Source organism: Panthera onca, chromosome C1, assembly GCF_046562875.1.
Source record: "Panthera onca isolate mPanOnc1 chromosome C1, mPanOnc1 haplotype 2, whole genome shotgun sequence".
NCBI lineage: Eukaryota > Metazoa > Chordata > Mammalia > Carnivora > Felidae > Panthera > Panthera onca.
Window position 1 is genome coordinate 189,278,860 of NC_138346.1, and position 18,645 is coordinate 189,297,504.

The window sequence follows — 18,645 nt, forward strand, 5'->3', positions numbered from 1 at the left end:
ACAGAGCGCTAGAGAGAGCAAGCACTGACGGAGCGCTCAGTACATGCTAGGCACTGTTCTAAGCATGTAACCTGTATTAAGGAAATTAGCCTCACAATAATCCTATGAGTATATACTATTATTTTTCAGTAGTTTTTAAGTGGAAACCTATCATACATAGAAAAAGCAATCCAAGTCATAAGTACACAGCCCATGAGCCATTACACAATGAATACACCTCTGTAACTATGCTCACCTACCCCCAGGTCAAGAAATAGGACATTGTCTCCATTTTACAGATTAAGGAACCGAGGCACAGAGAGGTTAAGTAACCTGTCCAAGGTCACAGAGCTAATAAGGGGCGAAGCCTGGTTTCAGCCTCGGGAATTCTGGCTCCTAAGTCTGATTCTCTTCATTGCTGCACTTCACTGCCCGCTAGGAAAGCTATTACTGGGGGACACCTTCCCAGGAGGAGACCTTGCATTCACTGTGAGATTCGAATACGCTGCATGGCCTGTTCTCATTTGCCTCTCAGTGCATATTTGTGTCTCTGTGCTGCAGGAGACACTGAGGCTTTAGAGACCACAGTGGCACAGCAGTCGATAGCCATGGCTCACAAGCATTGATCAGGCACTTAGTGTATACACATTTCAGCAGCTGCTACTCTAAGACAGCCTTGGGCAGTGTCCCTTCTAGCTGCGGCTGCACTGCGGCCTCAGCATGTGCTTCCAGAACACCACTCGGACTGAACACCTTCCCCATCCCCCACTGCCTGCTAGACACAGGCCCAGCTTTTGTGCTGGCATCTGAGACTTTCCTAAGCCAGCCTCGACGTGACCTTCCCGCCTCAGTTCCTGGCACTGGTCCTACAGAATTGTGTCGTGGCTTCCACAGCAGAATTCCTGGAAAAAACACCTGTCACAGATTCAGTGCTCAACAAATGACAGCCCTTTCTTTTTCCGTGATAAGAGATTACACCTCTGACCCTGGCTGACTTTCTTTTTGGTGCTTTTTTAGTAAAGAATAAGACAGGTGTTCAATCTCCAGGATCTGGTCATGTTCCCATTCTGAGCCTGCTTCCTGTCTGGGGAAAAAGGAAGGGAAGCTGGAGGAACCAAGTGATCCCAGTCCTGCTTCAGCTGGGCTGGGTCCAGCCCCCCACCCCCACCCCCCGAGGGGCCCCTGGGTGCTTATGGCCCATTCCATCTTACAAAGGGCAACCTGGAGGGACCTGGGCCGGTCTGAGAAGGAATCGGCATCCACCCTGAGTGGAGTAGCTGGGACTATAGCAATGACAGGCCTGGAGGAAAGCAGTCTTGGGTGGAGTGGCACGCTTTGGACACTGTCACGTGAAGCGGAGTAGCACTAGCCAGAGCTCAGACTCGGGTGGGAACACAGGTTGACAACTTTCGCTTCATGGAAGAAGAGCTCCCCGGAAACCGTGAGACCCCAGGTGCCAAGGCGTGTGCACTCATAGGACAATGTGCACCCACGGGCCTGACAATGACCACATCAGAGGATTCACAACGCTCCACCACCCGCCCCCCCCCCCCCACCGGAAGTCTGAGGTTTTAAGGTCCTGCCCAGCATGGATGTTCTTTAACAGTAATTTTCAAATTGTTTTTAAATTCTCAGAACTCTGTTTTTCCAATGTTTATATTTTATTTATTTTGAGATAGGGAGGAAGAGCGCAAGCAGGGGAGGGGCAGAGAGAGAGAGAGAGAGAGAGAGAGAGAGAGAGAGAGAATCCCGAGCAGGCTCCATGCTGTCACTACACAGCCCAGCTTGGGGCTCCATCCCGTGAACTGTGAGATCATGACCTGAGCCGAAACCAAGAGTCAGACGCTTAACCTACTGAACCACCCAGGCGCCCACAATGAACAAAACTCTTTTCTACAGGGTTCAGTTTACATAGATGCCTGGTCTGAGAAGTAGCTCAATGCGGAGGGGAAAGGGAGGGTGCAGAACCCCCGCGCTCAGCCTCCCCACATCCCTGAGTGAAAGTCATTGTTCTAGAACCCTGCGCACCAGGGCCTGCTGAAGGCTGGAGCAGCCCTGTATAAGGTACACATGTAAGGAGTGCACACCTCTTTGGTGGTTTCACTTCTCCGAACATGAGAGGCCCAGCTTCTGGCTTCCTGCCCCCCTCCCTGATCTCCCTGTCTGCTCGGAAACAGGGCCCTTGGCTGCATTCTTTTGACCTTAGCCGGTGGTTCTGGATGTCTTCACTTGGTCATTCACTCCACAATATCTCCACCGACTGTACCAGTGTCTTTAGAATAAAAGGCACCTCCTATTCTTAGATCTGTGCCTGCTGGGTCCCCAGAGCTGCTGCTGTCTCCTGGGCAGCTGGTGCTGTCTACTGATGTGCCCCTAGAATGACAAGTCGTGATGGTAAAACCAGGGAATGGTCCAGTGCCACAAATGCAAGCCTGCGAAATGGACAAGGACTCACGTCAGTGGGGGTGGTCCTTCTGGAAGGTAGAAAATTAGGCTCCTTGACCTGGTCTCCCCTCCCGCCTCTGTCAGGCCACCCGACTTCTGGAATCTGTCTTCTTTCCTCCTGCCCCTGCCTCTGCCCTGGTTTGGGCTCCATACATTACCAGATGAAAAGCGTTTCTTCTAGGAAAACCGCCTAAGACCCCCTCCCCCTCCCCCTCACTGGCCCTCCTCCGATCATCCATAGCACTTTGTACATTGAGGGGTTTCTGTTTTCTCTTTGTTTTATGATCTTTTAAGTACCTGTTAATTCACACTTGAGACCAAGGTCAAAGTCTTATTTAGCTTTGTATTTCTGGCCCTGGCCCAGCCTCAGGCTCAGACCAGGACTTCGTAAGTATTATTGAGTAAATACACAGAGTACTGCTTAAAATAGACACTCCACAGGTGGGCTCTGTGCCCATGCCTGAATTACACACGTGCTGTGGCATTCCTGGCCCAGCAGGCCTGTCCCTGGAGTGCCCATTAAATGCCCCCGACCCCAGATGTTGTGATGTAATGTCATCTCTGCAGAACCCAGCAAAAGGAGAATCTAGGATGGGCTCAGAACCCAGCGAGAACTTCCCCTGTGGCCCACAGCCCAGCCTCCCGAATTTATTTTTCACCAAGGGGTGTGTTCCCTACCTCTTGGCAACTAAATATTTGTGACAGGTACACAGCTCAGTGGCCTCTGCCACCTGGCACTTGTTCCTCTTCCCATGTCCTTTCCTTTTGAGCTCCCCCAGGAGTGTGTCACTGCAGACAAGCTGACGGGCTCACTGTGGCCTGACCTCATGGGGGCACAGTGACCCCTGGGAACGGACTCTAAGCCTCACTTCAGAGGACAGGCTCCCTGCAAAAGTGGGACTTAGAGCGACGGTGTGCGTGTTTCCGATCGCATCTTGCTTTTGCTTAGAGTGATGATCCGCAAATTTGGAGGACTGGTGAGAGTTTAATGATAAAATATTAATAATAAATGGAGAGGTCAAGAACATACCGACAGAAAAGCTTCATAGGATCTCAGATTAGGAAGGTGACTTGGAGGCCATTGAGTTCATCCCCCTCATTTAAGAGAAAAACGCAGCTTGGTGGAGAAAAAAGTCATGGTCATGAAGGTCAGACGTGCCCCTACCAGCTTCGTGACCTTGGGGAAATTACTTTGAACCAGAAGTTTAGCTCTGGGCTGGATCTGCCTCTCCTTCTATTTTATTTGCCTTGAATTGTGTCTCTTAAAACAGGTGATTTCATAGCAGTTAAGCACCTGAACTTTGTAACATGTGACCTGTGTTCAAACTCTAGCTGTTAACTTACTGGCTGTGTGACCTTGGGCAGGTTACTTAACCTCTCTGTGACTCCATTTCCTCAGGTGTAAATGGGGATGATTAGAGCCCCTGTCTTAACGGGCCACCATGTGATTTAAATGAGGTGACTCATAGAAAGCATTTTAAATAGTGCTTGGTACCCAGGGAGAGCTATATAAGAGTAGACTAATACTCATTTTTTTTAAAATCTGTATTTGTGGTTTTCTCGAAAACCTGGAAGATCAGCCAACATCATGCAACACATGGCTGGAAAGGTGTAGCCACTGTCCCTTTAGAGAGGGACTGTATCCTGCTTTCCAGCCCGCTTCAGCCCCCACCCCCATGCCACCGCTGCTTGCTTAGTCCTCTTGCCACCCTCCCCATTCCTGCCTCCATTTGTGCAGGAATAAATAGGTCTATTTATTTTTATTGGAATCAACATGAAATATTTAGTGGCTAAATATGCCCATTTTACAGCAGGTCGTAGGAGTAAACAAGCTGTTCCCCTTCTGTCACTGAGCTGGCCGTGTCACGGGCATGCAGTAGCCGTGAATTTCCTCCTGCTCCTTGGTCTCCCAGCCTGTTCATCTGGCCTCTGGGTGAACAGTGCTAGTGACAGGGAGCTCACTACCTCGCAGAGCCGCTCCATTGCTGGATCTTTGTCATATGCAGAGCCAAGAACAACTCCCCCATCACCTTGACTGAAATGCATTTAATTTCCACCACATCCCCTCTTCTGGGACCTGGAGCAGAGGGATGTGCCACGTACACAGAGTTCCAGCATGCCTGGTGGAAGCTGCAATTTTCAGAAATGTCTGTGAGGAGTCTAGAGCCCCAAGCCAAGGGGTCATGTGCTGAATGCTCATAGCCCAGGAGCTCGGCATCCTCAGGTACGGGATTGGAGGAGAAGCAGCAGAAGGCAGGAGGTCATACCGTGTCGTGTGTAAGAGCACTGGGGGCAGATCTGGGTTCCAGGCTCTGCGTCACCTCTTTCTAGTTGCCTTGTCACTTTGGCAAGACACTCAACCTCTCCGTTTCTGTTTGCGTCTCTATTAGAGGAATAGAATAAGACGCTCTTGAAGATCCTGGCACCTCCAGACCTCTCCCACCAGCCTTGTTCATTGCTTGACCAAAGGCGGCAGAACTGAAAGCTGCGTCCAGGCAGGGTGTCTGGTGCCATGGCCATGGTCGGACTGGCCGGGCTCTGCTCAGCCGCTTTGCTGCCTGGCCATCACAAGTCTGGGCCTCAGGGAGTTAAGCTGTGTGGTCTCAAGGTCCCTCTAACTAAGACATTCTGGAACCCAGAGAAACACCTATTTTTCTCGAAGAACAAAACCAAACATTTCGTAGACTGGCTGATACTGGTTTGTCAGGGAAGCAGAAGACAGGCAGGTAGGTGGGGCTCAGAGAAATGGCTCCCTGTCCCGGGAGCTGTGAGTCAGCTGCTTCCAGGCCTGTCAGCATGGACTGTCTTATGGCCCCAGAACAGGCAGGGGGTCCCTCACTTCTCCGCCCTGGATCAAGGGCAGCCTTAGGCAGACGGGGAGGGGCCAGCAAACCTGGGAGGCAGGACTGGGCCCCTAGAGGCCCCACCATGGTTTTCTGGTTTCCTGCCCCGGCTCTCTGCAGGGCATTTTTCTGTTAGCTGTCAACACCTGTGGGTCCCACCCAGCGCTGGCGGCCCTTTCAGGAAGGGCTGGGTGGAGAACGATGCTGTTCTTGTTTGTCTGCAGTGTTACAGGGCCCTGGGAATCCTGGAGAAGGAAAGTGCTAAGGAAACCTTGGGCAACATCATCTGAAAGTATTTGTGCAGCAAGTCTGTGCAGAGATGGGGAGCTGGGCAGAAAGATCGCTGATGGGCTGATCTTGGCCACGTCACTTAAACTTCTTGGGCCTTGGTTCCCTTTTCTGTAAAATGGGGACAATGGTAAAGGGCTGATGGGAGGACTGGTTGAGGCTGGGGCATGTGACGGTGCTTGGTGTATCTCCGGGCAGTGAAGATGGATTGTTTCCAAGGGACTGAAATCGACCTACCCAAGGTCACCCGGCAAGCTCAAGCAGGAGCCAGAACTTGGACCCAGGTCTCATACTGACCTACATCCTGTGAGCAGAACAGTTGCTACCGGGGAGTGGGGAGTGTTCATCCAGTCCATCGTGGCTAGGAGGACCTGGCTATGTGGCCCGTGGGGTGGCCACAGCATTGGGTTGAGCCTGTGCTCTAGCCTCTGCGAGTGGGGATGTCAAGGCCGAGAGGCTGATTATAGCAGAGCCAGGGAGAGAAGGCCTGGGTTTGGCTTTCTCGTGTGCAGTCAGATGTGCCGGGCACTTGCTGGGTGTCAGGCGCTGTGCTAAGCCCTGGGGATAGGCCAAGCGCTGAGGCGGACACAGTCCCTCCTTCATGGGGATCATGGGGACCACGCTTGTGAGAAAACCGCAGCTCGACAGTGTGAAGGAGGGACCCCCAGGCTCAGAGGTGGAAGAGAGGGCTCCAAAGGAAGGGACCTTTTGGCAAAGTCCTGAAGGAGCAGAGGAGCTGGTCAGATGGAGGGGGGTGGTGCTGGGGAGGGCGGAAGGCCAGAGGAAAGGGACACTGAGGCCCCGTTGATGTTTGGCACAGTGGGGAGCGGGGCTCTGGAGAGGTAGCAGGGCCAGGTGGTGCAGGGGCAGGGCTTTATCCTGAGGGAGATGGGGGGGGGGGCGTCGCCCCCAGGCTGGGAGGAGAGGCAGGACTCCCAGAGGCAGAAGGGAAAGCCCTTCTGGCTGCTCTGTGGAGAAAAGATGCCGCCTCAAGGGGGAGAGGCTGGTGGCCCTGGCTAGTCCGGGCAGGAGGCGGGTCTCCTTGGACCCTACTTGGTCAGGGCTGTGGTGATGGACTGAGTATAAAGAGAGAAGACAGCGGAGGCACTGAGGGGGAAGCCCAGGCTGCCGGCCTCACCAGCCGCAGAGGTGTGCATGCCATTTACGGAGACAGGCACCCAGAAGGAGGTGGTACTGAAGGAGGGACATGGGAACAGGGTTCTGGGCACGTGGGTGCAAGGTGCCTGACGACCACCAGGAGAGATACTGAGGGGACAGCTGGATGTGCAGCAGAGAGGTCAGAGCTGGAGAGAACAGCGTATCCATTGGCTGTTGGGTGATAAGTCAGGTGTTCACAGAGGGGGTTCACTGGGAGGGGTGAGGAGAGGAGAGTGCAGGCTGGAGCCTGGAGAGGGGTAAGGAAGGAGCTTGCAGAGAAGGGTCACCAAGCCAAGCAGGCGCCTCTGGAAAGCAGGCCAAAGGGCAGACAGGAAAAGGCAGCTGTCCTTTGGATTTAGCAACCCGTGACCTTGGCAAGGACAGCCGGCCAGGGAAGCTGGGTTGTGGGGGCTCGGGAATTGGGGTGGTGAGGAGGCATGGACAAACAAGCATGGACCGTTCTTTCCAGGCTTGGGCTGAGGAAGGAAGCAGAGGGAGCAGTCGCTGGAGTGGGTGCGGGTCCAGGGAGGCTTTGCAGTTGGTTGGTCAGTTAGTGACAAGATTGAACTGAGTGTGTGGTCCATGATGGCGGAATGTGCCAGAAAGCAGAGGCAGAGGCTTTGGAGCTGCTGGGGAAGGGGTGGGACCTCTACACAAACAAGGGGGGGCTGATCCTGACCCGGCGTGCAGGGTGGGGAGCGGGGGGGAGGGAGGGAAGTGAGAAGTGGGGGATGGTCCTACCCAGGAGGAGGGTCCAGCCCACACAGGACGGCTGCCCCAAGCCTGTCCTTGGGCTGGGCCCTTTGGGAACCACAAAGCTGTAAAGCTTTATGGATCCTGGTCCCAGCTTTCAAGGAGCAGAGAAATCATAGGCTCCGAGCCATTCAACCAGGACTGCCCTCGACAAGGCCCGAGGCCCCTCAGTAACTATCCTCTTCCATATCTCCGTGACGTTGGCTCAGCTGGCCGCTGCCCCCTCCAGCCCCTTTCCCCTGGCTTCCAAACCTCCTGAGCTACCAGGAAGTTGCTGCTTTGGTGCCGTCTTTCTGCCCACCCTCACATTTGGGAGGCTTCTAGGCCCTTACGCTGTCCTCCTGTTATTTTCAATCCTGTCCTGAGTGGTCAGCTTCCCCCTCACAAATCTGCGCGTCCCATATGCCGAGTCCTGAGGATTTCCAGCCGTGTCCTGGGCATTTCTTCAAGTCCTCCTCACAGGCATCTCACACTCAGCAAAAGACTAGAGTCCTGCATTGCTTCCCTCCAAGCCCCCAGATGGTATTACTCGAACCAGCCAAGTTGAAAACTCTGATCTTTGTTTCTGCCTCACTGTGACCCCTACCCCCTCCAGATGGCCGCCTGTCCTAAGACATGTGCCTCTTACAGGGACTCGAAGTCTCTCCTCCTCCACACCATTCCCCGTGCTGCCAGGGAAGCATCTTCTGTCTGAGACTTTATCTTTGAGACAACTTTGATGGAGTGGAGTCTACACTTCTTAGCATAGCATTCATTCCAGCCTGACGGAGATGGTGATCCAGTTGGTCCCGCCCTACCCACCTCATCTGCTTTCACCCACCAAATCTTCCGGGCGTTTTAACACCTCTTGCCTTTGTTCCTGGTCCCTGTCTGGACCAGCTTTCATCTCTCGCTGTCCTCCCTGGCCCTTCCCAGCCCCCTTGTGCTCCCCAGCAGGTTGCACACACCTTCCATGGTCAAGGCACACGAGTCAAGGCACAACCCTTGAAGGTTCAGACAGAGTCCTTTCTGTGCGTGTGTGTATGCGTAAGCTTGTCGTGTAGGCTTGCTGTAGAGGAAGAAATGAGGGGTCCGAGAGCAGCCTCGAAAGATGGACTCCAGTACCTGATGCTGAGTTGGCTTGAGCCTAGGGTGGAGCCCAAATACAGGAGAAGTCAGACTGATGGTGGGCCAAGTGCCCAGCACCCGCCACAGCAGTGGGGTGGAGGGAAGGGGGACACCGAGGGATGCCTGTGTCGATGGACGTTGGAGCAGGGGGAGGGTGTCGTGGACCCGGCGAGCAGGGCTGAGCGGAGGTTGGTGTCCAGGTGGCGGCAGAGCCCCCAGTGCTAAGAGACTAAGCCGTTCTCACTTCTCTGGCTGCGAAAAGGACGCTCCATCTCAGAATGGGTCCCAGGGGCAACAGAGGGACATAGGAATTAAAATCAGGTGTGGGTAGCTGCTTTGGGTCCAGGAGTCCTGCTGTCTGGGTGCGACCCTCTGTCACTGGGAGATCGCCGTCCCCTGTTTGCCCATAGGGTGCTCTTCAGCAGAGTGACGAGAGTCGTGTCTCCCTACCAACCACCCCCACGGCCTCCATTTCTTCCCCTTGAGCACAAGATACCACTTCGCCCTGGTTTTAGATGACATAAGAGGCATCCGTTGGCCGAAGCTGAGGTGACAAAAGCCAGGACCTGTAGGGACCTGTGGACAGCGGTCCATGGTGAGAGAGTGTGTGCGTATGAGTAGGAGTGCGTGTGGGTGTGCATACGTGTGTATGTGTGAGTACGCGTGAGAGTGTGTGTGAGTGATCCCTCTGTCGCTGCCTGCTGGCTCCCTCCCTTAGAGTCCCTTCTTTCACGTCATCCTGTGACATCCTCGCAGCCATAAGCTGATGGTCCCTGCAGAGTAGGGTTGAGTCCCAGCTGCTGTCCCAACTTCCTCACCCTGTCCCAGCCACCTCCCTGTCCCTCTGCGCCTGTTCTGAGTTTGAGTGCCAAGGACCCCGGGCAGAGACATGTTGTGCAGTGCGAGTGTGGGGCACAGGCAGGCCTCTTGCCGGATTCTGGGGCATGCTCAGCTGGCCAAGAGGCCACACCGCCCCTAAGGCACCCATGCCTCATGAGTCAGAAGGCTCTCCTGGAATCATCCAGGAACCCCTCCACTGGCTCCATCATAGCCTTTCCTGCCCCAGTCAGGAGACGTGCACATCTATAGCAGGCCAACAAGGCATTTTGATGAGGATCGTATCGAGTGAACCTCATGGGCTTCCTTCTAGGTGGAAATAAGAGCATTCTGATTCAGGTCCAAGAACATTGGTGGCCCTGAGGCCGGGCAGGTGGTCTGGCTGCCCCAGGAGCCACCCTAGGAAAGCTTTTGGCCCTGCTCCTGTGACCCTAGGGGATCGCTGGAATCTGGGTCCTGAGAGCTTTCCAGCTCATCTGGAGATAGGGTCGAGCAGAGAGCGCGGGGCTCCTGGTTTCTCACTCTGAGAACAGGGAAATGATGGCCGTCCCTCATACCTCCCCTCACACCAGTGTCCAGGTGGCTTCCTCGCAGACTGTTGCCCGTCGTGAGGTGGATAGGCTTTGGGGCAGATTCAGATCCTCCTTCCATACCTTTCTGGCTGTGGGAGCTTGAGCCTCGAGCTCTGAAGGGCTCTTGCTCGTGACTGTGATTCAATTTGTGTAAAGTGCCCAGCACAGCGTGAGCACTTGGCAAATGGTAGCCGCTGGAGCTGTGGTCGTCACCTTCTCTCACTCTTGTCGTTCCTCTGGTGGCCCAGAGTGGCTGTCCCTTGTGGGCTGGTGTGGAGGCTGGCTCTGGAGCGGAGGCCCTCTGCCAACCAGTGGCTTCACTTCCCGGCAGGAAGCACAGGGTCTGCTGCCTCTAGAGAGAAAAGAGGGGGCAGCCCTACCTGTCGGAGGGCAGGGCAGGTGCAGGGGTCCATGATGGATCCCCAGGGCGACCACCCCCACCCCCACCCCCAGGTTCTCTCTCGTTCCGCGTCCTCCTCTCCCGGTATCCGTAACGGGCTGGATGCGGCTAGCAAGCGTGTGCATCTTCTGAGGTGGGAACCTGCCTCTTCTCCTCCTTTTTTTTTCCTTTACCATGACGCCTGTTGCTCATAGGTACAAATCAAACGAAGAGTATGTATATGTGCGAGGCCGCGGCCGAGGGAAATATGTTTGTGAGGAGTGTGGAATTCGCTGCAAGAAGCCCAGCATGCTGAAGAAACACATCCGCACCCACACTGACGTCCGGCCCTATGTGTGCAAGCACTGTCACTTTGCTTTTAAAACCAAAGGTAAGAGACAGTCAGCTGGGGCACTGCCCCTTCCCGCTGTAGGGAGCTCCCCTCTGGGAGCCCTAGCACAGAGCTCAGGGGTCCAGACCTCTCCGCCTGGGGCCTGGGGCACCCCCCTTCCCCGGGCTCCCCGGTGGCCGAGCAGCCGGCTCCAGACTGGGCAGTGGCGCCCCCTGGCTGCCGCAGCCTGTCCTCTTGGATCCCACACCGTCCTCCACCTGCGCGCTCCCCCCCGCCGCCTGATGGCGCTCTTGCACACGGTTCCTGGTTTTGATTTTATCTCCTCACCCCGTCCTTCTGCATGTCTCCTTAGCCCTTTGTCCACTGAGCTGGTGAGCTCCCGCAGCTGCACTCGTCACCACCACTCTTGCGTTTGGAAATCCATTCCACTCCGAGCCACTAAGCACACTCGCATGGTCACTTCTCATGGCAGCGCTCGCCCCTGCCTCCACCCTCCTCACCACTCAGACCATGTTCCTGCCCGCCCGGCTCCTCCGCCGCTCTCCCTGCAACCGCCCCGGCTGGCAGCCCTTGCATTCCGGCCCCAGCCGCACCCCGAAGCAGGGTCAGCACAGGCCCTGGCCGTCATGTGAGAAAGGAAGAAGGACGGGCCACGGAGGGCACCCGTCCCACAGAGCTGTGCTAGGAGCTGGCGGTGGCCTGGCCGGCGGCAGCTGCCCGGCCCTTCGTGTGAGCAAGTGGGGCCGAGTCCGTGAGACTTGGATCAAGCCCCTCCCCCCACTTATGGCGTTGACTGTCCCCGCAGGCCAGGCAGGGAAGATAGTGCGGCTTGCCCTCTGCTTCCTGGTAGAGGAGCAGACGTCCAGAGGTGAAGCAGAGAAAGGCCTGGGGCTCTCGGAACCCCCCCTCCCCGGTGGCTTCAGCCTCTTGTGCACTGCAGATTCTTGGGGCAGGGGCATGAGGACCCTGGCTTCTCCTTTGAGCAAGTGGGGGGCCTCCGGGCTGGCCCCCACTGGAGCCTTGTGGTGTTTCTGCAGGAAGAACTGGAGAACAGATTGAATTTTGCCACTCGTTGACCTTTCTTCTGTTGGTGAAGCTGTGCCCAGTGAGAGAGGTTGGGCCGCAGCTTTGAGGGGGCCCGGGCGGAGTTGGCCAGCCTTCCTCACTTCCTCCTCCTCTTGCTGGCCCCTTCCGTTCTCTCTGTACTGGATCAGGGGCCAGCTCACCACATCCCCTGGCTCATGGCCCTTCTCTGACCGAGTTCTACCTCTGGTCTCCTAACCCTGTTCACCGACCCCTGCCCTCCTCTGCCTTCTGGCATTCTCAGAGGACCTCAAACTTTCCCACTTAGGCTTTGGTTGGAATGGAGGTGCCGTCCCTCCCGCTCTCTTTCTCTGGTCTTCTTCTCTCTTGGCGTCCCATAAACAGTGTTCCAAGAGGTCCCCAGGGAAGGCAGATAGGCCTGGAGCCCGGCCCCCTGCCTCGTGCATGCTTCCAGTCCCAGAGCCCTGCCATGTCCAAGGCAGCACAGCCCCGCCTGCCTCTGCCCTGGGTGTGGGCTCTGTCCCCATGTGTCCCCTACAGCCCCACCCCCTCTGGCCTTAGGCAGCCAGTGGACCTTCATGGAGAAGAGAGATGGGAATAATTCACTGATAGTCTAAGTAACAGAGTAAAAAACCTCTTGTCCAAAACCCTCTTGAAGGTAAAGGAAGTGAATCCGAAACCAAGTGATCATTAATGCTAGAGCTGTAACTAGAACCCAGGACCCCTGTCTCAGGGCATCACCCCCATCACCTTCCTCTCTTGAGCAGATCCCCCCCTTTCCTGGAAGGAGTGGCAAAATCAGGTGGCTGATCAAGTGGCCTCTGGAGTGGGGTGCATCCAGGGGACCCCACTGTTCTGTTCTCAATGTGAGGAACCCAGTCTTGAGAGTGCATCCCAGCCCAGGGCCATTTGGGTTCGCTGTGCCCAGCACACAGAGAACCATCTCGGAGAGCCTTCACCTTGACACATGAGACTAGAAAAACCCATCCGGCTAAGTTCTCAGCCAGGGCAGTGTCTCCAAAGAGGGGTCCCAATTCAGGTCCCCCTGCCTTTTTGGAGAGAAAAGGCCTGGTCTGTTTTTGTCAGGTCTGAGAGAGGCCGGGTCCCCGGCAGGAACACTTGTTTTCCAGCAGCTCTTTTCATTGGAGGCCATGCCAAGCCTACCGGCAGTCCCCGCCCTGGAGGGTCCAGAGGGTATAACCTGAACAGAGGGGTGCAGATACCACATATGCCTTGGGGCGTGAAGTCCTGGGTGGGAAGGCTTGCCCAGGCCGCCCCGAAGGCCAGGCCCAGGAGTCTCTGTTCCCAACCAGTGATCAGCGAGGGTTCTGAGCTCTCTTCAAATGCTCGTAGAGGCTTCCGGAAGACAATACCTTCAGAGCCGAAGCAGTAAGCGAATCTGAAATGGTAGAATCTCAAACTCCGTGACTTCCGAGAGGGACTGGTGGCGGGTGGGTGATGGCAAGTTGCAGCAGAGAAAGCTTGCCGTTGGCCCTCACTGCGTGCCGGGAGTGAGGGAAAGGCAGCACACTGAGTCTTCTGTTCCTCCGGGGCCGTGTGTCTTCCTGGAGGCATGGGCCTTCCCCATCACTCGGAAACCTCAGGAGCCTCCTCTTAGGCTCTTGGCTTCCTTCAGGCTGCCATCCCCTCCCTCCCCTCACCCTTGGGCTCTGGCTGGGCCTGGTGGTCTTCAGGACCCTCCACCACCACCACCTGGCTGCGCCCAGGCCCGGAGAGCCCTTCCTGTCCGTCTCTGTCTGCCTGTCTGTGTCTCAGTCTCCGTGTTGGACATTGTGGTGGCAGCTCGGGCCTCTGGGCGCTAGCTGAGGCGTCTCAGTGGGTAGTGCCGGGAAAGGCTGCCGGGATGTCCCTGTGGAGGTCCGGGGGTCCCCTTTCCTCTTCTTAGAGGGTTCCCAGATGCCAGCAGGGTGACTGTGCCGTGTACAGGCCCTTGCGCCGGTCGCCGCAGGAGATGGAGATGACAGCTGTGGGCAGGCCTCAGTCTGTCAGGCCTGCAGGGGCGGAAGGAGGGCGGTTGGTCAAAGCTGAATGAGGCAGAGTCGTCGGACGATGCTCTCAGTGGAAGTTCCACCTCTCTTCCAGCCACTCATCATGTTCATCCACTTGCCTTTCCTCCTTCATTCCAGGACTGTGGGGCTTCCGGTGAGGGGTGGGACAACTGGTGTGGAGCTGGGGACTCTGCCTGGCCAGCCAGGGCTCTGCCCCTTGACAGAGAAATGGTGTCCAAGCCAAAGAAGATGTCTGCTGCCATTGGGTATACCTCCCTCAGTTCACAGAAGAGGTCGGGGAGGGGAGGGCAGGGAGGGCACCGGGTAACACTCGGGGCTGCTCAGCCAGCCTTCTCTCCTGTAACCCACATGGCCTGTCCTGGCAGAGCCCCCTCAGACTCCGTGACTCCTCCCTGCGGCCTCCAGGGGCCACTGGCACCTTCTCCTGGGAGCCCCTGAGCCCAGACTGGAGGATAAAGTCATTTGCATCTTCATTTCAGCATCTCTGTCCTCCACACCCAGCATGGCGCGTGGCAGAGTCCCTGGTGCTCAATAAAGAGTGATTGTCATGGGGGTGGGGGGCACACAGTATGGGCGGGAAGGCGGTTCCACGTGGTGAACGTCTGATCTCTGACGGGCACACCCTGCTACCACTCTACATGCACTCTCTCATCAGCTCCTCCCGGCATCCCCGAGAGGTAGGTATTGCTTGAGAGTTGCAGGAAGTGGGGGCTCAGAATGTTCGGAAACCTCCCCAAGAGCACACAGCTAGCAAGTGGCAGAGCCCAAGCTCAGACCCAAGATCGGCGAGCGCCTAGACCAGCCTGGGTTGATTGCGCCAGCGTGCCGCAAGCAAGACCCCTGGGGTCCTGAAACCTGGTTCTAGACAGGGCTCTGTGCTAACAAGGTGCCTCGGCTGGCTGGTTCGCTGTGTTGGCCAATGGGAGCCCTCCCATGACATCCCAGCAGCTGAGACCGTCAGTAATCTTCTCTAACGGCATCACCAGCCCCGAGGCCCAGAGTTAGAGCAGAAGCATCAGAACCCTGGGCCTGATGGGGGTTGGGTTACACGGTCTGCAAAGTTCCTTCCAACACCTTGCTTCTGAGACGAGGAGAGCACTTCCCACATGCGATTATCGTGCACCCGTTGTGTGCTCGGCACCTAACTTGGTCGAAAAGAGACCTAAACCTTCCTGGCAGAACACATACAATAATGTCATAGCCGTAAGGAGCAGTGTTTGTAGTCCTCTGTGGTCTGGGGTATCAGGGGACAGTGGGCTGGTTCCAGAACCTCAGGGGACCATTGGTATCTCTGGCCCATGGAAGACCCCAGCTACCTTTGCCACCCCTTGACATCCTACTCAAGCTTGGCTTGCTCATGACAGTGAAGACAGGAACCCCCTGTATTAGATAGGTCCCCTTTGGAGACCCTCTGCTCCCAGAATGTCTCTGGAAGTTATGACTCTGCTTCCCCTTTGGCCAGGAGTAGAAGATACAGGTTTTTGTCTGGTTATAGGAGGAAAATCTGAGTTGGGAAGGATACAACCACAGACTAGGAGTAAAGGGAAGAGAGAGGCAAGACACAAGTGCCCTTCCATCCCTGCTGCCCTTGACTTCAAGGGATCCCAGGTTAAGGTTCCCATCATCCCCTCAGCAAAACCCTACACGTTCCTTAAAATTCTCAGAATGGTTATGAAGTGCCCTTTGGTTCACCCATGGGCTCTCTCCTATTCGCCTGCCCATCTATCCATCTGTCCTCCCATCTACCCGTTTCTCCCATCTCCTACTTTGTCTTCCTGTCCATGTATCTTCCCATTTCTTTTCTCCTCCTGACTGTCCCTCCCTTTCTCACATCTGTCCTCCCGCCAATCCAACCTTCCGTCCACCTTCCCCGCCTTTTCTCCTCCTGCCTGTCCCTCCTGCATGTTTATGAGCATGTAGCCATTCACCCATGCAACCCAACAGCCACTCCCCCATCCACCCAGGCCTCTCTCTTCCTCTCCAGTTCTCCAGCTTCCCGTCTGTTTATTAACCCATTTTCCAACTCTCCTTTCATTTCTTTGTTTCATCTAACCACTGATTCCCCATCTGTCTATCCATCTGCTTATCTAATCATCCAGTGTCCTATCCATCTGTCCTTATTCTTCCCATTCTTCTTTCACCCCGTATTTCTTCTTACCCACTTACCCGTCTGTCCATCCACCCATCCATCCATCCATCCATCCATCCGTTCACTCACCAGTCTCTCTATGCACCTGTTCAAGTATCCATTCTTCTCTCTTTCATCCATCTATTCAAACTTGCCGATTCATCAGCTTAGTGCGATAGACCACCTAACTCGGGGAACATATGGTTATTATGTGAGTGATCATGTAGAAGTGTAGCAGTCTGCAGGGCAGCAGTGAGAACATCACAATTCGGAGGTGGCTGCCGGGCCCAGAGGAGCATCCTGGGGCCTCTGGCCTGCATGCTCCTAGGGAAGGCTGGGGTGCTCTGCCTCTCCTTTACAGAGTGCCCCTGCCCACAGAGGCTCGTGGCCTGTGAAGTGCTGTGCACACACGGGAGAGAACTGAAGGCGTTGCTACCTTTCCCCCGATTCCACAGAACTGCTGCTCCTGCTTATCAGCTGTGGGGCTGGACCGACCGTGTAGGGCAGAGTCAGGGCTGAAGTGGGCAGAGCCTTTGCCCAGTCTTCCCTGCCTATACCCTGTGTCTGCACTGCACAGTGACCTGGGGGAGACTGAGGCCCAGACGTGGTTTCTCTAAGGAAGTCAGGGCCTGGGCCCTAGCTCTGTGGCTCACGGGTCTCTGTCCAGCAGACTTCTGTATACCTTTTGCCCTTTCTCTGTTTCTAAGAGAAACAGAAACTTTGTCCTGGTTCCTCTTCCCACACCCTGTGGGCTGCCCTAGACGTGGCCTCAGTTGGAAGGGCGTCCTACCTACCACGTCGGTTAACAGGAGCCCTCCGGTCACCCAGCATCTGAGAAGGCCAAATATCCTGCTCCATGAGTGTCACTAGCTCCTGGGCCCAGAGTTAAAGCCAAAACTGGAAAAACCTCTCACACATGAGTTGTCTTTTAATTTCTTTTTCGTTTGTTTTTTAATCAGCATCTCACTTCCTCATTATACCCTCTGTCCCCACACAGCCCCCGTGCCCACCCTCCCCCAGCTCCCGTGTGCTGTCCCGAATGGCGGCCGTGGTGCACATCCCAGCGCCTGAGCACCCGGGCGGAGAGGGATGGCCCGGCCCCCACCCGGCCCCTGCGGCCAGCAGGGCCCTGACCGCCTCTGCGAGCCCCGGGCCTGCCCTGGCCCCCCGCCCTGCGGCCAAGCCTGAGTCTGTTCTCATTTCTTTCCAGGGAATCTGACTAAGCACATGAAGTCAAAGGCCCACAGCAAAAAGTGCCAAGAGACAGGGGTGCTGGAGGAGCTGGAAGCCGAAGAAGGTAACGCACTGCCAACTCCCTCCTCCCCACTCTTCCTCTGCCTGCTTTTCCACCTATCCTCCTCGCCCTCCCCTTGCCTTCCCTTCCGTCCTCCTGTCCCGGCTCCTTCCTCTCCCTCTTCCTCGTCCTGCCCTCCGGTTTTCCCACCTACTGGGAGATAAAGGTTAAATTCACAGAGCAATCGCCCCTACTCTCCTACACTTGCAGTTCATGCTGTGCAGCCATAGCTAGTGTGAATTAGAGTCTACCTGGGAGGGCGGGGGAGGGGGGCGGGGGGTGCCTGGCAGGTGGCTCACAGGTGTGCAGTGAGTGTGTCTTGAACAAACTAACACGTGAGTACTGGTGGTCAACATTGACCGAGCACCCACTATGCATCAGGCGCATTCGAAACACATGCCGTGAATTATCCCGTAAACCCTCACGGTGACGCTGTGAGGTGAAGAGTGTATTCTTCTACACTCCGAACCCGCCTTCTCACCTACACGCTCTGGGCATGGGCCTGACAGCTGGGCCTTTTAGAGCTTGAGGAGCAGGAGAGCCAAAGCTAAACCTGACAGCCCCTTGTCACCTCCCAACGTCATCCCACATCCCAGCACTCCACCCTGGCCGAAGTCCTCCACCAGCAAAAGGCATAGGAGAGCCCGTGTCTGAAAAGACCCAGCAGAGAGAAGTTGAGTCAAAGGCCCTGGCCCAGCCACAGCATCCAGGGAGGAGGCCAAAGGGACTTTGGCAGGTGGACAGGCAGTCCTGCCTGCAAAGGGAGGTCAGAGAAACCAGAGGCATTCCTTCTGTACCCAGCAACCCTTTGACCAGATTCCCTAAAATCAGAATCAGGACATGAGTGTCACAAAGAGGAGTGTGTGTGTGTGTGTGTGTGTGTGTGTGTGTGTGTGTGTTTCTGATTTCAGGATGTGTTTACAGTCTTAAAAGAGAGTCAAAGCACATTTCCTTTTATTTATTGTTTTTAATTTTTAAAGTTTATTTATTTTAAGAGAGAAAGCATGAGCAGGGGAGGGGCAGAGAGAGAGGGAGAGAGAGGATCCCAAGCAGGCTCCATGCTGTCGGCACTAAGCCGGACACAGGGCTCAAGACTCACAAACTGTGAGATCGTGTCCTGAGCTGAAACCAAGAGTTGGATGCTTAGCCAACTGAGACACCCAGGCGCCCCGAGTACATTTCCTTTTAGGTGGAATAAGTCACTTTTACTGAACTAAACACAATGAACATGGGACCGTTCCCCCCAAAATGAGAATGTAGGGTTACCATGTTTATCGAGAATGTACATCAGGCCATTTACACATGTTGTCTCACTGCATCCTTATAACGAACTAGTGGGAGAAACCTGTGTTGCCCCAGTGTAAATTGAGGAAAGTAAAGCTCAGACAGGTAAAGGCAGTTGTTGAAGGTCATACAAAAAAGCCAGCTCCACACCA

At 55.5% G+C, this 18,645-nt stretch overlaps 1 protein-coding gene across 4 annotated transcripts in view; it reads left to right on the plus strand.

Annotated features, from left to right (window-relative positions):
- Positions 1-18,645, plus strand: part of HIVEP3 (HIVEP zinc finger 3) — a 469,065-nt gene that overhangs the window by 440,452 nt on the left and 9,968 nt on the right. For all 4 annotated transcript variants that reach the window (XM_060625315.3, XM_060625317.3, XM_078452014.2 and 1 more), the window contains 2 exons: positions 10,577-10,752; positions 17,126-17,212. In XM_060625315.3, the coding sequence (XP_060481298.3) occupies positions 10,577-10,752; positions 17,126-17,212 (263 nt within the window). The remainder of the gene's footprint in view (positions 1-10,576; positions 10,753-17,125; positions 17,213-18,645) is intronic.